At 41.5% G+C, this 21,038-nt stretch overlaps 2 protein-coding genes across 2 annotated transcripts in view; both read left to right on the top strand.

Annotated features, from left to right (window-relative positions):
* Positions 1 to 21,038, top strand: part of hnrnpul1 (heterogeneous nuclear ribonucleoprotein U-like 1) — a 31,058-nt gene that overhangs the window by 8,338 nt on the left and 1,682 nt on the right. Inside the window, exons 10-15 of the mRNA XM_060923354.1 lie at positions 143 to 265; positions 10,436 to 10,564; positions 13,311 to 13,479; positions 16,540 to 16,797; positions 16,935 to 17,083; positions 17,167 to 17,358. Coding sequence (XP_060779337.1) covers positions 143 to 265; positions 10,436 to 10,564; positions 13,311 to 13,479; positions 16,540 to 16,797; positions 16,935 to 17,083; positions 17,167 to 17,358 — 1,020 coding nt within the window. The remainder of the gene's footprint in view (positions 1 to 142; positions 266 to 10,435; positions 10,565 to 13,310; positions 13,480 to 16,539; positions 16,798 to 16,934; positions 17,084 to 17,166; positions 17,359 to 21,038) is intronic.
* Positions 272 to 3,192, top strand: LOC132887758 (uncharacterized). Its single transcript, XM_060923360.1, has 2 exons — positions 272 to 2,136; positions 2,220 to 3,192. The coding sequence occupies exons 1-2, from the start codon at positions 1,513 to 1,515 to the stop codon at positions 3,048 to 3,050; spliced, it is 1,455 nt and encodes a 484-aa protein (XP_060779343.1). The 5' UTR covers positions 272 to 1,512; the 3' UTR covers positions 3,051 to 3,192.

Raw genomic sequence — 21,038 nt, 5'->3', positions numbered from 1 at the left:
ACGCTTTGTGGTTTACGCTACTTGATACAGTTTGGGTTATATTGGGGTGAAGTTAAAACTGTTCATTTTACCCAAAGTGGTGTGTGTTTTTATGGGGTGTTTTTTTGGCTTGCTGCATGCTGATGTCCTTAATGTGTCTTAGATCTTGATGATGGTTGGTCTGCCTGCCTGTGGCAAAACCACTTGGGCAGCCAAACATGCTGAGATGAACCCTGAGAAGAAATACAACATACTTGGCACCAATGCCATTATGGAGAAGATGAAGGTAAGCCTTAGACTGTTATAGGAGTTGGATTCCATGGGATAAGGGAATTCTTTTTTTTTTTTTTTTTTTTATTGAAAATACTTGAGTGTAAAAAGGAAAAAAATGTAGTTCCATTTTCAAGTTTTACAATGGTGGTGTTTGGAAACAAAAATAGATGCACGTGAAACCCATCGCAAAAAGACATGAGTAGCCTAGTAACTTGACATTTAAGTTATTCCACGAAATTGAGTCATACATGAGCTGATTTGCTATAAGCCATGTACGACAAGATTGACTGGAATAATTGTTTTATTATATCCACATTCACTGGATTTTGAGAAACGGAGCATTTTTTATTTTTTGCAAATTCGATAAATAACTTTTATACAAAATGTCCGACAATATCATTTCCGCTTAGGCGGACTTCTTAACCTATCGATGGCTGCACGAATTGACTTTAGTGTTTGTGGGTTTTTTTGTAGAAAGTGCTGTCTTGCTGTCATGCTGAGGTATAGAATAGCTTTAGACGTTTATTTAATTCTTCCTTGGACATTTCAGTTCTGTAACTTTCAAACTACTTTGAGCTTTTGAACCAGTCTAAAAAAATTCAACACGTTTTAATGCTTAAAGGTGAAGAATGTAATGGGGTAGTCACTAGAGGCTGAATGAGCTGGAATGCTGTCGGAATGAAAATTCTTCGGATGTTCGAAGTGCATTCCAAACATTCGGGCCCATTCTTGTGGCCGGCCTGAATGTTTTGCTTATGCTCAAAACATTCGAGGTGCATTCGAAGAGGAGAAATATCGAACGGCATTCAAAGTGTATTCTGACTGCATTCTAAATATTCTTATGGCATTCCAACAGCATTCGAAACATTCTGATCATGTTCAAGGGAAAAATCGAAATGGCAAGCCACTTCAAATCCTGCCAGAATGTCCTGAATGTGCCTCGAATGAGCTGGAATGCACCTCGAGTGCATCTCGATTGTTGTCGGAATCTATTTTGATATTAAAATAGTTCAGCTGGAATGCACTTCTAATGCCGTCTGAATATTTCGATTTCCACTTGAATACATCTCAAATGCAGTTGGAACATCCTGATTGGCCCTCGAATGAGTCCGGACATAATTCAGAACCACCACCGAATCGCATAAAAACATGGCTAGCTGCCACTGGAACTTCAGTCTGCATTGAGGAGTCGCCTGCTCAACATCAACCTTTTGTCCATTGTTTTAAAAAGTTGAAAAAGTTTCCCAAGCTTCTCACATCATGCCGCCAAGGAAGAAGGGAGCCAAGGTCAAGAGCTTCACCACTGGCCGCAGCCATGGACGAGGCAGAGATGCTGCAGCCCAAGGATCCCCTGAAGAGCCAGCTCCTGTTGTTGAAGATGCCCCAGCAGCTTCAGAGTCTGAGGCTGAGTCCACAGCCCCTCCACCTGCTTCCCAGATAGACATAGTTGCCGAGGTCCATCAGCCAGCAGAACAGTCCTCCTCTGACAGTGATGAGCTTCCTCCCAGTGAGGCTGCCAAGTCCCAAAAGAAGCGCAAGAGGGAGCTGGTGACAGCTGGCTTCACCAAGGAGCAGGAGCAGGAAATGGTTGACTGGCTCAAGGCACCTGAGCAAGATTGCATCCTCAACAAAAAGCACCCCAACTACATCAAGAAGGGCCTGAAGGACACACTGTGGGAGCAGAAGGCCAGGGAGATGGACAAGACCAGTGACCTGCTGAAGAAGTGGTATGCCAACATGAGATCAAGGTTTGGCAAGCTGAAGCAGACTCCCTCAGGTTCTGGAGACATTGAACTGACTGCAAGGGACCGCTGGATTCTGTGCCACTTTGAATTTCTCAGGCCCCACCTCATTGTCCAGGTCAAAAAGAGGGTCACTGTCAGTGTAAGTATTTTAATTTCATGTTTTCATTTTGATGATGAAATTGCCACAATTGTCCACATTACTTATGATTGTTTCTTCTCCAGATGAAGGCCAAGGTCCAAGCCAGGGCAGCTCCGGCTGCAACAGCAGGAGCTCCCCAGTCCGAGTCTGATGCTGCTGATCATCATACCCCTACAGCCGCTCAGTCTGATACAGACACTTCCTTGGGGTCCAGGGGTACTGATGACACTGAGGCTACCAGGAGCAACATTGCTGAACTGCAAAGACAGCTGCTGAACAAGCTCTTCAAGGCTGAGAAGTCACCCCTGCAATGCCAGAAAGACACCTTTGCTCACTTCATGAAGGAGGTCACCTACACATTCCCTCCCCCCATGTGGCTGAGGTTCCAGAGTGAAGTCAACAGCTTATTGCAGAAGTACCAGTTTGAGTTTCACCAGGTGCCTCCCACGCAGACACAGCAGCAGCAAGATGAGTTCCTTAGACCCTATGCTCCTGCACCTATCCCAGGGCCCAGCAGCCAACAGTGTCCTTCAATGGGCTGGCAGCCTCATCCATCACAGTGGCTGGCACAGAACCACCAACCGACTTCTGTCTGGGGCCCCCAGGAGGCAAGCTGGGTGCAGCGACAGTTCCAGCAAGAGCCTCCCGTCAGACCACAGAGTGCTCCACCCACCTACAGTGCCAGCACCCCACTGCTGCAGACTTCATCAACATCCATCCAGAGCCAGGGCATGGGGAACTTCGGTGGCCTGAGTGGCTTCAGCAGTGGTTCCTACAACAGCTTCACCCAGCTACTCAACACCAACCAGGATGATGACAACCAAGAACTCAACACCCCTCATCCAGTTGTGCATTCTCCCACACCTACCCAGCAGTCTGAGCAGTCAGAACAGGGTGATGGAGGCCAGGAGTAGTTATATTTTTGTGACATTTTGATATTGTGGATAGTGTTTGTTCAGGACAGATATTTTGTACAGGATTTGTGTGGTTTGATTATAACTGTACTTGTAAATTTGTTGCCTGTCTTGCATTAACAAATAAAGATGTGCCCTTGAAGTGTAACATGTTTGTGTGAATAATTTGTGTGAATAATTTGCCCATTAATATTTCTTCTTATTATTTTAGAATAAAGTTACAGTAATTTAGCCCACAAACAAAAACCTCAAAAAAAGAATTCCAATGATAGACCGCTAACTTGCCCTGTTTGAAACATTTCAACCCCTACACCACAAAAACAATGTTTAATACATTTACAAATGCCAAAATGAAAATTAAATTAGGTTTTCACTGAACAGTTATCATAGCCAAATGTTGATAGATTTTTTTTTTTTTTGGGGGGGGGGACTTTCTGTACATTTTAAACTTTGTTCGTAAAAATACATTTAAAATAAGTTATGTGTAATGACCCTGGAACTTTATTGATAAACAGATACTTTGAGAACAAATGAACATTTATTTCTGTCCCTTTTAAAGGGACAGTAACACATCTGCAGGCAGCAGGGACTCTGACTAAAGTTAGTCTGAAGGAAGATTATTATGAAAGTAACCTCTGAGAGAAATATCAACCCGATAGGTCAATTTTCCATGAAATAGTTAATACAGTTGCAGATGACACATGCGAATATCAGTCTCTTCTCCATCAATCATCCTGTCCTGCCAGGGTACGGCTCATGCTGGGTTGTTGAAATAATGCTTGAGGATCTCCCGGTGCCTCTTTCCACCCTTGGTGTCTCGGTTTCCTCCTGCAACATGCTGCACATCTTCAAGCTGAGCAAGCTGTCTCCAGGCTCCTGGCACAACGTTGTGCTGATCATCTTCCTCATCCACCATACCATTGTGAAGAGCAGGGTAACGGATCCTCAAGTTGTGCAGGCAGACACAGTATTCAGTGATGATCTGCACAATGGAAAGCCTTGGCTGCATGGTGGTGAGGAGGACTTGCCATCTCTGGGCCAGGATTCCAAATGCATTCTTCACCACACGTCGGCCCATGGAGATCCTGTAGTTGTAGGTCCTCTCATCCCTCTGGAGATTCCTGTGGCCATATGGCTTCATCAAGAAGGTCCTGATTCCAAAGGCATCATCTCCCAGGATAAAGTATGGCATAAGCTCGTCGTCTTGGGGAATGGGGGATGGCTCAGGAAATCCTATGCTCCCGTCTTCAAGGCAGTCTTTGAGCTCAGACTCGTTGAAGATCTGAGCATCAGACATACTTCCATATGTGCCAATGTCCACCCACAGGAACTTGTAGTCTCCATCCACAAGGGCCATAAGGACCACAGAGAAGAAGCCCTTGTAGTTGTGGTACAAGGACCCGCTCTTGGCAGGTTTCCTCCCCAATAGGTGTCCATTCTTCTGGAGTGGTGGGGCAGGTGATGACCTCATCCTTGTACTCCTCCACAATGGCTTGGCAGACTTCAGGGATGATGAGACTGATGGTTTTCCTTGCCATACAGAAGCTGTACATGAGGCTGGGGTACTTGTCACCTGAAGCCAGGAACGTCACAGTGATGGCCAGCTTCAAGCCTGGAGGTAGCGCCTTCCTCATCTTGGTATCTTGCTTCTCTATGCTTGGTCCCACTCTCTGCACCAACTCATCAAACATGGCAGGCTCCATCCTGAGGTAGCTGAAGAAGGACTGTGGGTCTTCTACTCTGAGATCCTCTATCAGTCTGGTGTAATGTCCATACAACCTCCTTCTCTCCTCTGCCAGCCATGGTCGGGTCTGATACCTTTTGGGTTTTCTCCTCCTGATGTTTCTTCTCCTAGCCTCCTCCACATCTCTTTCAAGCAGGTCTTGCTGGAGGACCGCAATCTGGAGCAAAGCAACATGGTCCAGGGGGTCCATACTCTATGGTGTCTGGGCTGAGACTGATAAAAATGCTAGATTCGGCAGCATTTTATACCCTATGGGGGACCATTCAGGTGGCATTCTTGGTACACTTGAGACATTCGTGTTACATTCTAAGCACATTCAAAGTACATTCTAAGTATTCAAGCTGCATTCTCTTTGAATTCTTAGATGTTCGAAACATGGGAGCGTTCTGACTGCATTTGAGGTGAATTCATACAACATTCGAGGCACCTTCCAACCAGACTTCGGGTGATATTCGGACAGCAATCGAAACGCACTCGTACGGCATTCGAAGGGCATTCTTAATATTTTTACTGCATTCTAGGTATTCCTACTGTGTTCCAACTACATTTGAACTCAATGCATTCGAAAGCTAATGCACCTGGAATGCACAAGAATCATTCGAGGTGGGTTCAAAGCGCATTCTAAGTATTCGAACAGCATTCTTACAAAGCTGTAAGAATGTTGGTCAGTTTGAAATTCCCGCCCAAATGTGGCACGAATTTTGAAAAATGTTTCATTCCAGCTGGTTCTGCTTGATTTCTGCTAATTCCGAATAAGTGTGACGGGGGCTTTAGCTTCATTAACAAGTGGTTATTCTTGTAGTCCCAGTTCTGTGAGTTCTCATCACATTGTACGTGTGCAAAAACTCTGACTTTCACTATTAAACATAGCTGTGACTTCTACTGTCGTACCCCCAACTTCACCAAGCCTTTGTGATATCCGATCACAGTCAGAGAAAATCAAACACTCTTGAGTGCTAACCGATCCGCAGCTTCACGGAATAGCAATGGATATCTGATCATCAGGAGCTACTATAGAAGCACTCAGATGTTTTAGTGGGATGGTTTTGCTATGCGCCCAAGCATTTGTGATATCCGATTACAGTCAGTCTAACTTTTTTTTTAATTTAATTTTATTTATTTTTTTATACCCCCTACTCCGAAGGAGGGCGGGTATACTGGTTTACCTCTGTCCGTCCGTCCAAAACACCCTTTTTCTCAGCAACCACAAATCATAGCCACTTGGTACCAAACTTCAGCTTGGGGTTATATACCGTGGAAACCGTTTTCAGGTCTGTCCCACATCAACTTCCTGTTCACCCATTGAATGTATTTACGAAACATATAGTGTGGATTTACAAAATTTTCGTAACACTTTTCTCAGCAACTACAAATCACAACTGCTTGATATTTGGTGCAAAGCTTCAGCTTGGGGTTCTATACCGTGTACACCATTTTCAGGTCTGTCGCACATCAACTTCCTGTGTACTGAAGGCATTATTTGAAGTACTCTGGTTTCTTCCAACACACAGGAAAGGAGCTGCGTGAGACCATGTCTATAGAAATAGTGATTTGGATGGAGCAGAATTTATTTTGACATTTCCTTTGCACTATACTGACCATTTTCATGTGCATGTTGCTGTTCCATTAGTGAAACTTCTATAATCACAGTGATCAGAAAGACTTCATGACACTACATTTCTACAAAGCATTATGTATTTGGAACTAAAGGATAGACAGTTAATTGTTCTTTGATGTTACTATATTTGTGCAAAATGACAGTTTCTGCACATGGACTAGCAGATTAACATGGACAACTTTTTCCTCTTGGATGTGACTGTATTTCATTGTGTAAATGACTATTTTTTTCATTGGAGCCAGTGGATTCAGGTGAACATTTTATTCCCCTGTGTTTCTATCTAAATGACATGTTAATCAACAAGTGGTTGAAAAGATAGATTAGTGAATGGTTTGTATTCATATGTAAGTATTCAGACAATGAGACACAACAAATATTCTCCCCAGGGCCTTACAGCATCATGGTATAAATATGATGCTATATTGTCTGAATATGATGCTATCTGTGTTAATTTTATAACAGATTATACAGTGAATTTGACGCTATTTGAAAATGACAGTTTACCAGGATGCTATTTGAAATCCCTGGGGAGAACACTGCCCTTTACTTACTTGTTTCAGGGTTAATTATTTGTTGAAGTCAACATTAATAATAAATGTCCTATTCCTTCAATTGCTTGCATTCTGATATAAGCGAGAGCGGGGGGGGATACGTAACTGAGCAGTAGCTCACAGTTGATCTTGTTTCCACATTTTTCACATTTCTTCCATGAGGTTGCTGGTTCACCACTATCCTTCCAAGTTTTAGTAATGTGTTGGAAATATTCCTAACCCAATTCAGGCAAGTTCAGCAATCTCCCTAGTTGTTTGCTTGATGCAGGCCAATAATTTGACCCTTCTGAAACACCGTAGCATCTTTTACACGACCACGGGATACGTATTTGGACACAGTTGTTCAAGAAATGGGAAGCTACTCACTGCATCATTGAGGGTTAAAAGAATTGTTGCCAGCTGAAATGCATTAATCACTGCAGTAATTATCCAATCAAAAGCTCTTAATGTGCATATCATGGGTAAATTCAGGAGCAAGATCAATGTAATTCTATTTTGTATTAAACTTTGGTCAAATATCTGTCACATTTTGCATTTTGTGCAATTTTTTTACCTTGCGCAATACCAGAAAAAATTTGAAATCAAGCCATTTGAGGCGAAAAAACCTGGCATTTGGATTTCCCGGCAAACATTGATTTTCGTGACGTCACGTGCGGTACGCCTCCTTCTGAATCCTACGTCAGCACTGGTTTGTTTATGAGAAAACGACCTGGTGGTTTTCTGCAAATTTCTTCAACGTTATCACGTAATTATTAAAATGGTTAACAGTATCGTAGGAGGGTGTAGCAACACCAATCATGATGGGATTAGTACTCATCATTTTCCAAAAGACTGGACAATGAGAGAGAAATGGGAGCGCTTTGTGTGAGGCACCCTGAAAAATTGGCTACATGCTACAGACTACAGCATTATTTGCGGTGCTTACTTCACAAGGCCCGACGACTTTGAGAACTATTTGCAGTGGGAAATGGGCTTCGCGAGGCAACTTGATCTGAAAAAAGACGCGGTTCCATCCAGTGCTCAGGTGACAATTCGATATTTCAATGCAAAATCGCTAGCTGCTAAGCTTGGTCTACACAGACTGTGCACTGAAACCGTGCAAGCTCTCGCAGCCTGCTGGCGGTTCCGCAGGTGACGTCACGAATCTGGCTCCAGACTCCCTTGGGATTTTTCCAGACTCGTTTTGTTATTTTTTTCTGCTGTAGACAGATGGCCTTGTGCAAAATTACCCTTCTGGATGAGTGTGTAAAGGGACATACTTTCATCTCATCTCATTATCTCTAGCCGCTTTATCCTGTTCTACAGGGTCGCAGGCAAGCTGGAGCCTATCCCAGCTGACTACGGGCGTAAGGCGGGGTACACCCTGGACAAGTCGCCAGGTCATCACAGGACATACTTTCATATAAAAAAACAAAATTGTTCCAGGATATGCACTTTAAGTATTTGCTTATTTAAATCTAACCAAACAACAAGTTGGTGTATATAGATCAGCTATATAGATCATTTATTCTGTCCACATTCACTGGATATGAGCAATTGCGCACTCTGATTGGCTACTCTACTCCTAGGCTATCAGCTCATATACCGCGAGTAGAGAAACAAAATGGTGGCACGTGTTGCTGAACCAACCGAGGATGAAATAATAACTCTACTTGAAAACAAAACTCAAAACAGCAACAAAATATGGAATAAAAGTATTTGATGGTAAGAACATATCGTTTTATTTTTTCAAGAATTATTATTGTAGCATTTTTCACAAATTGTTCCTGTCATTTCGCCGGCTTGTTTACATTCTAAACGGGAATTATTTTGTCAGATGTTTTGTATAAAGTTATCAAATTTGCAAAAAACAAAAATGCTCTCAAAATCCAGTGAATGTGGATAGAATAAAACAGTAATTCCACTCAATCTCGTCGTGCATGGCTTATAGCAATCAGCTCATTAGTGTTGCCACCTGTGTCTGACAAAAATCCTGGACATTTCGACCATCCAATCGACCTTTTTGCTTGTAAGCAACGGCGCCCTTCGCACATCTAACCCAAGACAAAAATCGCCCTTCTACGCTGAAATTGTATTGCTCTAATTAGTAAAAATGACGCTTTTGCTAGTTATTTGTTTAGTTAATTGCTTTACATAATAAAGCAGGTCTTCATTATTTTGGTTTATTTCCAACAGTTTTTGGTTGTGGACACCTGGGAGCAGTAGTGGGCACAGGTAAAAGGGGAATACATAATTAAGTTCTGTTTGTTTGCTTATGTGGAATAAAAATAATTTTTCATTGTATCTAAGAATACCTGAATGTAACAATGTAAGGTGTAGTGTCAAACAGCTTACCTGATTGCTTAGAGTGTGGTGTGTGCTTTGCTTGTGCTTGCCTGTGCCTCGCTTGTGCTTGCCTGTGCCTCTGCTGCTCTTGGCTAAACAAATACATAGGAGGACATGTAACTGATATAACTGGGCACATACAGGAGTATGTACTACACTACACTATTTCATTTAATTCGCCAAAACCTTACCTAATCTTCCATTTATATTTGGTGTCTTTCTTTGCTGCTGCTATGAGTCCTGGCTGATTTTCAATGAATGTCTTGAACTCAGTACAGGACAACTGAAAGTTTAGCCTGACTTGAAGCTCAGCCTTCACCACTGCAACAGAGAGTCTGTTTCTTTTATCAGTCCAAGCATCCTCCATTGCCCCTTTTCCCCCAAAGCAGTTCCAGGGCTGGTTCGGGGCCAGTGCTTAGTTTGGAACCGGGTTTTCTGTTTCCACTGACAAAGAACTGGCTCTGGGGCCAGAAAAACCGGTTCCAGGCTAGCACCAACTCTCTGCTGGGCCAGAGGAAAGAACCGCTTACGTCAGCGGGGGGGGGGGCGGAGTTGTTAAGACCAACAACAATAACAAGACCGCGAAAGATCGCCATTTTTAAGCGACGAGAAGCAGCAGCTGTACAAATGCGAAGTCAGCCATCATCATTATTATTGCTGTTGTTGTTGCTGCTGCTTCCGTGTTGTTTTTGCTTTGATATTCGCGCCAAGGTTTATGCAAACGTAGCGCCGTAACTGACGTATACAGCGACGTAACTGACGTATTCAGCGACGTAATGACGTGGCTCCGCTTAGCACGGCGAGCTCGGAAAAGCAAACTGGTTCTCAGCTGGCTCGCAAGTTGAAATACACATTTTGCCCATTATGTACAAAAAACCGGGACATTCAGTGTCCCGGATTTTTTTTTTTCCGGGACAGACCATGAAAATCCGGGACAATCAGGAAAAACCGGGACAGGTGGCAACACTACAGCTCATGTACAACTCGATTTCGTGGAATAACTGTTAAATATAAGTGCTGGAAATGTGCCGAGTGAACATTCCAAAAATGTATCACCATTATGCCTTTTTAGCCTTTGCCTTTTCAGAATGCTTAAAATATGAATCCACAAACCGTTCTGACTGTTGAAGTCTGCGTGTGTTTGTAGGTGATGGGTCTGAGGCGTCAGAGGAATTATGCAGGTCGCTGGGATGTTCTCATTCAGCAAGCCACTCAGTGTCTGAACCGACTCATCCAGATCGCCGCGCGCAAGAAACGCAACTACATTCTGGACCAGGTACTGCTTCCAACCCCATAATCCTCTACTAAGACAAAACTGTGGATGATCTTTAATGCCATCATTCTAATGCGTTATTTATTTATCTTTCAGGGAGCCAAAATATGATAGAGTAAAAGAAGGATCAGCCTCTCTTTTTTTAGTTTTGTTGCCCTGTATTGTAAAGAAATGCAATTTTGTAACATGAGAGGAAAGTCATTGCTGTTATTGCTGCAGTATTTTCAGCATCCTTTATTTCTCATACTTTGTACATTTGTCTTGTGAGCCTTTTCAATACCGTACAAGTAGATCCATTACAGTGTTAAGATGTTGAGAGACAAGTAATCTCTGCCTGGTGAGTAAGAAAAACAACTTTTGTTGCTTTGGTAATTCCAAGAAGTAACCTTGAGTATCATGTACAGTTGGAAATGTTAAGTGTTAATGTTTTGGTAAAGCATCGAGGTAAGTGAGAACTAATGGTTTTAGATTTGTAGGAGCTTCTCGTCTGGTTTGCAAGGTAAGTGAGGTCATGTGGAAGTGCTTTGGTTTGACCTTGGAAAGTGTAAGTATATTCAGGTAAGTGGTGTATGTGTGTACGTATTTGTCCCTGGGACAGAAGCACCAATGCTGGACAGGTAAGTAAAGGTGAGTTATGGGACCCTTTCAGGATGTTGCAGCATCATTACTTGTAATTTTGAGAGAGGATAATGGAACACAATAGGGTTTACCCTGTGAAGTCAGATTAATATCACTTCATAGTTGATGTAAATGTATGTGTCATGACCAATATTGAAGCCAAAAGTCGCTCTAGGGGCTGGCTGCAGTACAGTTTTTAACCCCGGGTTGCATCTCTACAAATTATTTCTGGGAATAGCATGTTGTGTTTACTTCTTTTCATCTTTATATTTTTCCTTATGATAAATGCATTTTATAGGGTTTATTTGAGGGTTTTTTTGTTTAAAGGGTGTGATTGATGAGAGGAATGACAGTTTTGTTCTGGGCTGGAATCAACCGTGGAGCCTCATGAACATGCATGCATTTTACAACATTTACCTGAAGCTCTTAATGAGATTACAGCCCTGCTGTTTATATTTTCAGTCCGTACCTTAAATCAGTTACTTATAGGCATGTAACAATTCACCCAGTTCATGATCCAATTCGGTCGACAATTCAAATTTCCCACTCTCTTTTTGAAAAATATTAATTTAAGAAAATGTTTGAATTTTCTTTGGTAACAAAATTATTTTCCTGTTTATCACCTTTTGTTAAAATAAAATCCATTTTCTTAATAGCCGACAACTCTTTAACCACATTTGTAAAGGTTTGAGTAAAAAATAATAGTTTATTAACTAAAATCCCTTTTGTTAAAAACACAGTTAATAGGCCTTTTCTTCGACTTTTATGAACATTTCTACAGCCTCACTTTTTTCTTTTCTTTACCTTTCAGCATTTTGTAAAAAGAGTTTCGATTCCTTGTTAAATCTATTTACACAATCACTCAACAGCTTTTTTCCCCATTTTAGATTTTATTTATTTGTTTTCGTGACAGTGCTGTGTTACTTCCACCTATGATGAAGTCGTGTATTCTCTAATTTCATCTATTCAAATTGTCATAAATTTGTATCACGATTTATCGTTGCACGATATAATGTTACATGCCTAACTACTTACGCTTGTATTACTTTGATTTAAAATGATAGATAATCCAGTAGCATTGGGATTGGTACTTTTTGGTCTCTTCCTTTTTGAGACCCACCCACAATATTTTCCACTGAACTCGTTTGGATAAATTATGCAAAATTTTAAACATACAGCATTTGATCACTGCTTTCTTTTCAGTGTACAAAAGAACTAAACTGATTTGATTCTCTTTCAGGAGATGGAAACTCTTAGAACTAATGCCGCTAATGTTTTGGCTAAAGAAGAAACTGATTAACACAAATGAGGAAGGATACAGTATTACAGAAAAAAAAGGATCTAATTTATGCCAGAAAATTGTTTTGCTTACGTATCTCTGTGTTATGACTTCTAGTTGAAAATTAAAACAAATTTGTGATTTTCGGAATTGTGAGCTTATAGGGCCATCTGTGCTCTCTAAGGCTCTGTTAGATCGACTTTGTGCTCTGTTTACATTTACTACTTCTATCTGTTCTCCCTATTTCTTTATTTCTAGCAGTTTTGGCTACTACCACATAATTTATTCCCTTATATGGAAAGATTTTGGCAGAAACCTTGGTGAGCATTTGCTCGCTGATACACATCATAGAACTACAAATACGATTCCAGAGCCTTTTTCCAGTTTGTTAAACATTTGTGCAACTTTGAATTCAAACTAATGAAATAAATAGTATTTAAATTGAGACTTGGCAAAATCCTTAGTAATCTCCTATTCAGAAATTGTCCAAGGATTGTTAAATAAAATCTCAGCATCATTCAGATGCTTCAAGTTCCACTAAGTGGTGCTGAACTGTTTTGTACTGTGAAGGAAACAAGTGTGCATCCCATCTTCAGTTTGCTCACGTAATAATTTTCAGATTGCTTAGAACTGTGAAAGGGTCCCTGTTTAACAGCTCTGTTGTAGGTGCGGAGAAGCAGATATGGAAGGTAAGTAGGCGGAGTTGGGAGAGGCTGTCAGTAGCTCGTCAGGAAAAAACAAAACCAAAAAAACCCTCTCTAACTTCATCATTGCAGGCTTCGCGTCGCCCAAACCAGAAGACAAAGTAACAATAACGAACAGCTTCTACTTCTTTCTTGTCACCATTGCTAGACAAATGTATATGGATCAGCCCAGAGACGAAAAATGCGTCCCTTTGAAGGGTTTCAACGCAAGGCTATTGTAATTTGTCCCACGGACGAGGACTTAAAAGAGCGAACGTTAAAGCAAACTGATGTGGAAGGGAAGGATGTGCCCGATCATGCTGTTTTAGAAATGAAAGGTAGGAATGCAGTGGACAAAAGCAAACCACTTAAAAAAATCAAGATCTCTGCTCAAGTATTTGTGTATTTTTGTTTGTAGTCAAACTTGGACGATGCCCCCCACCCCTTTCATCATTGAACTAAGAACTCTGTCTGTTAGGCCCTTGGCCCTTTTTTTTTTAAAACCCCATCATTCCTCCCCATTAGTGGTGGGCGGTATACCAGTATAAACAGTTTGTATTGCGCTTGAGCAAAATTTCAGCTAATGTGTTTGCGTCAAAACATTTTATACCACAGTACTGTTGAATTCTTGAATCTGTAGGTGTTGATGAATTTTCTATCACAACACAGCTCTAAAGTGATACGTTTGTACATTTAAATGCACTCGTTCTAATATTTTATCACAACAGGAACTCATTCATAGGGACTCGGTATGATGTGGTATAGTGGATGCTCCAGACTCTGTAACATAAACTGTGTTTTGTTTTTTTGATTGACATTTTTTAAGAGTAAAAACTTCAAGCAATAGAGAGAAAGAGAGGTTGGTTGGTAAGCGTGACTGTTTGTAGCTGCTATTGATGTAAGTGATAAGTGGAACTAATGTTTTGCAGACGTTCCAGAACAATAAATCTAACTATAACTAGTTAAGCACCGTAACGTTTTGTTCATTTTAAGTTTTTAATTTATTAATCTCTGGCACATGAGCGTGGATCTGCTCTGCTTGGGACGTCCCACCCTGTTACATACCGTGCAGGTGTAATTACTAATATTTTAAAAACTTTAACTGGGATTCGTCCATTTTGTGTTAAAAAAAAGTCTATAGAAGGTTTAGAGGGATTTACAGTATATGGACCAATTAAAGGCCCAACACTCCCACAATACCAATAACGATAACTATAAATAAATCAGTCCCCTGCAGTTTGTGTGTTTGGTGGTCACACCAGACCGATAACGATACCTATAGTCCAGGCCTGGGTTTATCCGTATTGGTGAGATTGCTTCTGGAGCGATTCTGAGCACGTGCTGTTTATCCCAGACATCCTTGTTGCATCATGAAGTCACAGAATATGGATTCACGGAAAATAAAAACAATATAATACAAAGCATGGATATGTGATATGAATAGTAAATTAAAAAAGTAAACATATAAATGCAGATAAGATATTTTAATTATGAGCTTCGGCAGTCCGGGCTTTAATTGTTTAAGACTTCTTAATTATACCCTCACTCCGGGGGGATATACTGGTTTACTTCTATCTGAATCTCCGTGTTTGTCCCCCTTTTTCTCAGCAACCACAAATCATAGCCACTTGGTACCAAACATCAGTTTGGGGTTCTATACCGTGTATACTGTTTTCAGGTCTGTCGCACATCGACTTCCTGTTTACCGACTGAATGTATTTACAAAACACATAGGGTGGAGTTACAAAATTTTCACAACACTTTTCTCAGCAACTACAAATTGCAACTGCGTGATATTTGGTATCGAGCTTCAGCTCAGGGTTCTAGACCGTGTATACCGTTTTCAGGTCTGTCACACATCGACTTCCTGTTTACTGACTGAATGTATTTCCGAAACATATAGGGTGGAGTTACAAAATTTTCATAACGCTTTTCTCAGCAGCTACCGGTACAAATCACAGCTGCTTGATATTTGGTACCGAGCTTCAGCTTGGGGTTCTATACCGTGTATACTGTTTTCAGGTCTGTCGCACATCGACTTCCTGTTTACCGACTGAATGTATTTACGAAACACACAGGGTGGATTTTGATGCTGTTTGACAATGACAGTTTACCAGGATGCTATTTGAAATCCATGGGGAGAACACTGCTCTTTACGTACTTGTTTCAGGGTTAATTATTTGTTGAAGTCAACATTCATAAGAAATGTCCTATTCCTTCAGTTGCTTGCATTCTGATATAAATGAGAGCAGGGGGATACATAAGTGAGCAGTAGCGCACAGTTGATCTTGTTTTTTTTTTCTTTATCGGTGATGCATCATCCGTATGAAATCCGTAAATTATTATCATCCGTGATGCGACCGTATTAAAATCCGTACCCACTCCATATTTTATATAATATTCTTTATTATATTTCTGTAATCCGTGAAGTATCCGTATTATAGCAACTACCGGAGTATATGCATGGGTTGTTTTGAAGTCCAAGCTGTACAGTATGACCCGGAATAATGTGCTACTACTTGGAAAAAACTTCCATGACTATTCCTAAGTTGCACGCATTTATTTCCTTGAGTGGTAGGACCAACCGATATTATAGTTGTGGTGTGACTGCTCCAGACTGGAACTAAATTCAGGCGTAGGTACAGTCATAGTTGTAGTTATAGGTATAGTTATCGATGTTGTGGGACCCGGCCCTATGACTGCACTAAACTAATTTGACAAATCTTTCATTTATTATATGATTTAATAAAAAAAAAACATGTATTTGGTCAGATATGGCTACTGTCTATAATATTGTGGTTTAAAATATTGGTTATATCGCCCACCCCTTAATCCATCCTCCTTTCATGCTGAAGCACTGCAAACTGAGCAGATGATCAAGAAAGGCTTAATTATTACCATTATCTGGCTTCAAGTTGACTGAAATATCCAACACAAGCTTCTTGGCTTGTTAAAACCTTTTTCATATTCAGTGTGACCTCGAGTTAATGCTTGGTTTGCAGCGGCAGTGTCCATTTCTGCCATCCCTTAAATCTAAAACCTTTGCCTATTTGGATCATTAATATTTCCATTTCTTCCTGTCTATGTAAACTAGAGCAAGTATTGAATCCCATCCTTTCTGGGAGGCCATGTTTGCTCCAGGTCTTATTGTTTGTTTGTTTCATCTCCACATGATTGTCTTTGTCACCTGTTTGGCTTTTTTTTTTTAAGGTGTTGTGATATATCTGCTGCTACCTGATATTAATTAAGATTTTTCTGTCTCCTGGTGGTGTGATTCTACTTGTCCCCACCATTTCTTCTCCCTTCTCTGCTATTCTTCTCTCTCTCTCTCTCTCTCTCTCTCTCTCTCTCCTGTGTACCATCCCTTTTCTTCTTTCTGGCCCTATCTCCTTTCAAAGCTAACTTTGTGCTGCCGGAGTCTGGAGATTTCCTGGACCAGGTCACCTTCATTGAGCTGCAGAAAGACGAGGCAGAGAAGTTAGTGAAGCAGTACAACGAGGAGGGTCGGCGGGCTGCGCCTCCGCCTGAGAAACGCTTTGATAACCGACAAATGGGTTACCGCGGCCAAAGCAGCAGCTTCCAACGCTATGACAACCGCGGAGGGCCAAGAGGAGGCTATCAGAACCGTGGCAGCTCTGGAGGAGGATACAGACCAGGTCCTTACTCGTTTTCAGCGAGCCTATATTGTATAAAATGTTATTTTAAACAAGTTCTCTCTTCTACTTCCGGGCTCAAAATCCAGTGTTCTTTATCTTGAGAGTCAGTGCTTGATGCAGTTGTGTGTATTGGTCAGGTTTTAAACGTGGAGGCTACAACCAGAATGGCTGGGGTGGGAATTACAGAGACAACAGCTCGAGAGGTGGCTACAACCGTAACCAGAACTATGGAGGAAGCTACAACAGCAACCACCAAGGCTCCTATAATAAGGATGGATACAGCCAGGTAAGAGTCGTCCATCACTGATGCACCGGCTCTCTACTGATGCTTTTATACACTGTGTAAATCTTTTCATCTGTTCCATGCAGAGCTATAACCAAGGATATAACCAAGACTATAACCAAGACTATAACCAGAGCAACTATAACCAAGCCAACTACAACCAAGGAAGCTACAACTACAGTAATTACAACCAGTATCCTGGATATGGGCAAGGCTACAGTGATAATCAAGCCTCTGGGTACAACCAGCAACAGAGCTACAACCAGCAGTACCAGCAGGTAAGACCCAGTGTGTCCCCTTCATCTCGGTTATTAACGTGTGCATGTATTTTGGGGCATATTTACGACCCTTGGTTATCTTAACATGTTTATTTCCAGTTGTGTTATGGCCTTGACCAGTGATTCTATATCTACAGTGGTGCTTGAAAGTTTGTGAACCCTTCAGAATTTTCTATATTTCTGCATAAATATGAACATCATCAGATTTTCACACAAGTCCAAAAGTAGATCAAGAGAACCCAGTTAAACAAATGAGACAAAAATATTATACTTGGTCATTTATTTATTGAGGAAAATGATCCAATATTACATATCTGTGAGTGGCAAAAGTATGTGAACCTCTAGGATTAGCAATTAATTTGAAGGTGAAATTAGAGTCAGGTGTTTTCAATCAGTAGGATGACAATCAGGTGTGAGTGGGCACCCTGTTTTATTTAAAGAACAGGGATCTATCAAAGTCTGATCTTCACAACACATGTTTGTGGAAGTGTATCATGGCACGAACAAAGGAGATTTCTGAGGACCTCAGAAAAAGCGTTGTGGATGCTCATCAGGCTGGAAAAGGTTACAAAACCATCTCTAAAGAGTTTGGACTCCACCAATTCACAGTCAGACAGATTGTGTACAAATGGAGGAAATTCAAGACCATTGTTACCCTCCCCAGGAGTGGTCGACCAACAAAGATCACTCCAAGAGCAAGGCGTGTAATAGTCGGCAAGGTCACAAAGGACCCCAGGGTAACTTCTAAGCAACTGAAGGCCTCTCTCATATTCATCTCATCTCATTATCTCTGGCCGCTTTATCCTGTTCTACAGGGTCGCAGGCAAGCTGGAGCCTATCCCAGCTGACTACGGGTGAAAGGCGGGGTACACCCTGGTCAAGTCGCCAGGTCATCACAGGGCTAACACATAGACACAGACAACCATTCACACTCACATTCACACCTACAGTCAAGTTAGAGTCACCAGTTAACCTAACCTGCACGTCTTTGGACTGTGGGGGAAACCAGAGCAACTGGAGGAAACACGCGGACACGGGGAGAACATGCAAACTCCACACAGAAAGACCCTCACTGGCCACGGGGCTCGAACCCGGACCTTCTTGCTGTGAGGTGACAGCGTTAATCACTACACCACCGTGCTGCTCACCTCTCTCATATTGGTTAATGTTCATGAGTCCACCATCCAGGAGAACACTGAGCAACAATGATGTGCATGGCAGGGTTGCAAGGAGAAAGCCACTGCTTTTCAAAAAGAACATTGCTGCTAGTCTGCAGTTTGCTAAAGATCACGTGGACAAGCCAGAAGGCTATTGGAAAAATGTTTTGTGGACAGATGAGACCAAAATAGAACTTTTTGGTTTAAATAAGAAGCATTATGTTTGGAGAAAGGAAAACACTGCATTCCAGCATAAGAACCTTATCCCATCTGTGAAACATGGTGGTGGTAGTATCATGGTTTGGGCCTGTTTTGCTGCATCTGGGCCAGGACGGCTTGCCATCATTGATGGAACAATGAATTCTGAATTATACCAGCGAATTCTCAAGGAAAATGTCAGGACATCTGTCCATGAACTGAGTATCAAGAGAAGGTGGGTCATGCAGCAAGGCAACGACCCTAAGCACACAAGTCATTCTACCAAAGAATGGTTAAAGAAGAATAAAGTTAATGTTTTGGAATGGCCAAGTCAAAGTCCTGACCTTAATCCAATCGAAATGTTGTGGAAGGACCTGAAGCGAGCAGTTCATGTGAGGAAACCCACCAACATCCCAGAGTTGAAGCTGTTCTGTACGGAGGAATGGGCTAAAATTCCTCCAAGCCGGTGTGCAGGACTGATCAACAGTTACCGGAAACGTTTAGTTGCAGTTATTGCTGCACAAGGGGGTCACACCAGATACTGAAAGCAAAGGTTCAGATACTTTTGCCACTCACAGATATGTAACATTGGATCATTTTCCTCAATAAATAAATGGCAAAGTATAATATTTTTGTCTCATTTGTTTAACTGGGTTCTCTTTATCTACTTTTAGGACTTGTGTGAAAATCTGATGATGTTTTAGGTCATATTTATGCAGAAATATAGAACATTCTAAAGGGTTCACAAACTTTCAAGCACCACTGTAAATATAGCTCTACAAGGAAACAACCTTAAAAAAATTTAGCCCAAAGTACCTTTTCCAAAACATTTTTATTAAGTGAACCTCAAAACAAAATGTCAGCATTGTTAATGGGCATCACTTCTGCTAATGTGTTCAGTATTTAAACAGTGCAATAAATAATTATTAATAAATAAGGCGAGTTTTTAAAATGTTTAAATACTGAATACGTTAGCGGAGTTGGTTTCGCATTTTTATCCCCTGCTGGCCGAAAGGCCCGAAAAGGGATTATGTCGTGGCGATATCCGTCCATCTGTCTGGGGAAGGGTGCTCACCTTCTGAAATCAACTCCACTCACAATTTTTAGAGGAATTTCACAAAACTTGGCGGGATTTTTTATTATATGTCAGTAGTATGCGTATTGTAATTTTGTTCAATTCGGTTGCATTTTACCAGTTAACAAAATTATACTTTGACAATTTCATGAGTGTGTGTGTGTTTTCCTTCTGAAATCAACTCCTCTCAGAATTTGTGGAGGAATTTCACCAAACTTGGCAAAATGCCTTGTTATATTATGTCGGTAGTACGCATATTGTTAATTTGTTCAAGTCGGTCGCATTTTACCAGAGTTGTGGCCCTTGATTAACAACCTTGTACTTTAACAATTTCATGAAGGTGCGCTCGCCTTCTGACATCAACTCCTCTCACAATTTGTGGAGGAATTTCACCAAACTTGGCAGAAGGCTTTGTTATACAGTCTGACAGTTATACACATATTGAAATTTCATTTAATTTGGGCAAATTTTCCCAGAGTTATGCCCTTGATTATTAACAAACTTGTACTTTGGCAATTTCATCAAGGTGTGCTTGCTTTCTGAAATCAACTTCCCTCACAATTTTTATTATCCCCCGCTGGCCAAAAGGCCCGAAGGAGGATTATGTCGTGGCGATGGATGACTGTCCGTCCGTCCATCCATCCTGGACGTGTACTCGCATTCTGAAATCAACTCCTCTTACAGTTTTTGGAGGAATTTCACGAAACTCGGCAGGATTCTTTGTTATATGACAGTAATACACATATTACAATTTCGTTCAATTCAGTTGTATTTTCCCAGAGTTATGGCATAGCTGCCAGCAGAGGATCAGAGCACTTACCCTTTTTTTTGTGTGTGTGCACGTTTATCTCGGCGTATTTTGATGCTTAGTTGTCGATTGTTAGTGCGAAGACTGTATATTGCAAGGACACTAGTTTGCTTAGCCCATGCAAATCAAAATTATTACACACCTCCTCCGGCATCATTACTTAAGGCCAATTTATGCTGACAACCCAGTCCTCGCAGATGGCGTTGCAGATGGCGTCTGCGAAGCCCCCCCCCCTTCGCAGACGCTCTGCGTGCACCTCCCAAAAATTGTGACCACCGCAGACAGCGTCGCAGACAAGAGGGCTCTGATTGGTCCACTCTACATCCGCTGTACACGCACTTCCGCTTCCCTACTTTCCCGGTTTGTTTTGTTTTCACGACCGCCATTTTTAAAAACACAAGTGAAGATGGAGCAGCACAAAGAGCGGTTGATCGAGGAAGTA

This window comes from Neoarius graeffei, chromosome 6, assembly GCF_027579695.1.
Source record: "Neoarius graeffei isolate fNeoGra1 chromosome 6, fNeoGra1.pri, whole genome shotgun sequence".
NCBI classification, from domain to species: Eukaryota; Metazoa; Chordata; class Actinopteri; order Siluriformes; family Ariidae; genus Neoarius; species Neoarius graeffei.
Note: the sequence above shows the minus strand (reverse complement) of the source record. Positions and strands in the feature narration are given on the sequence as shown.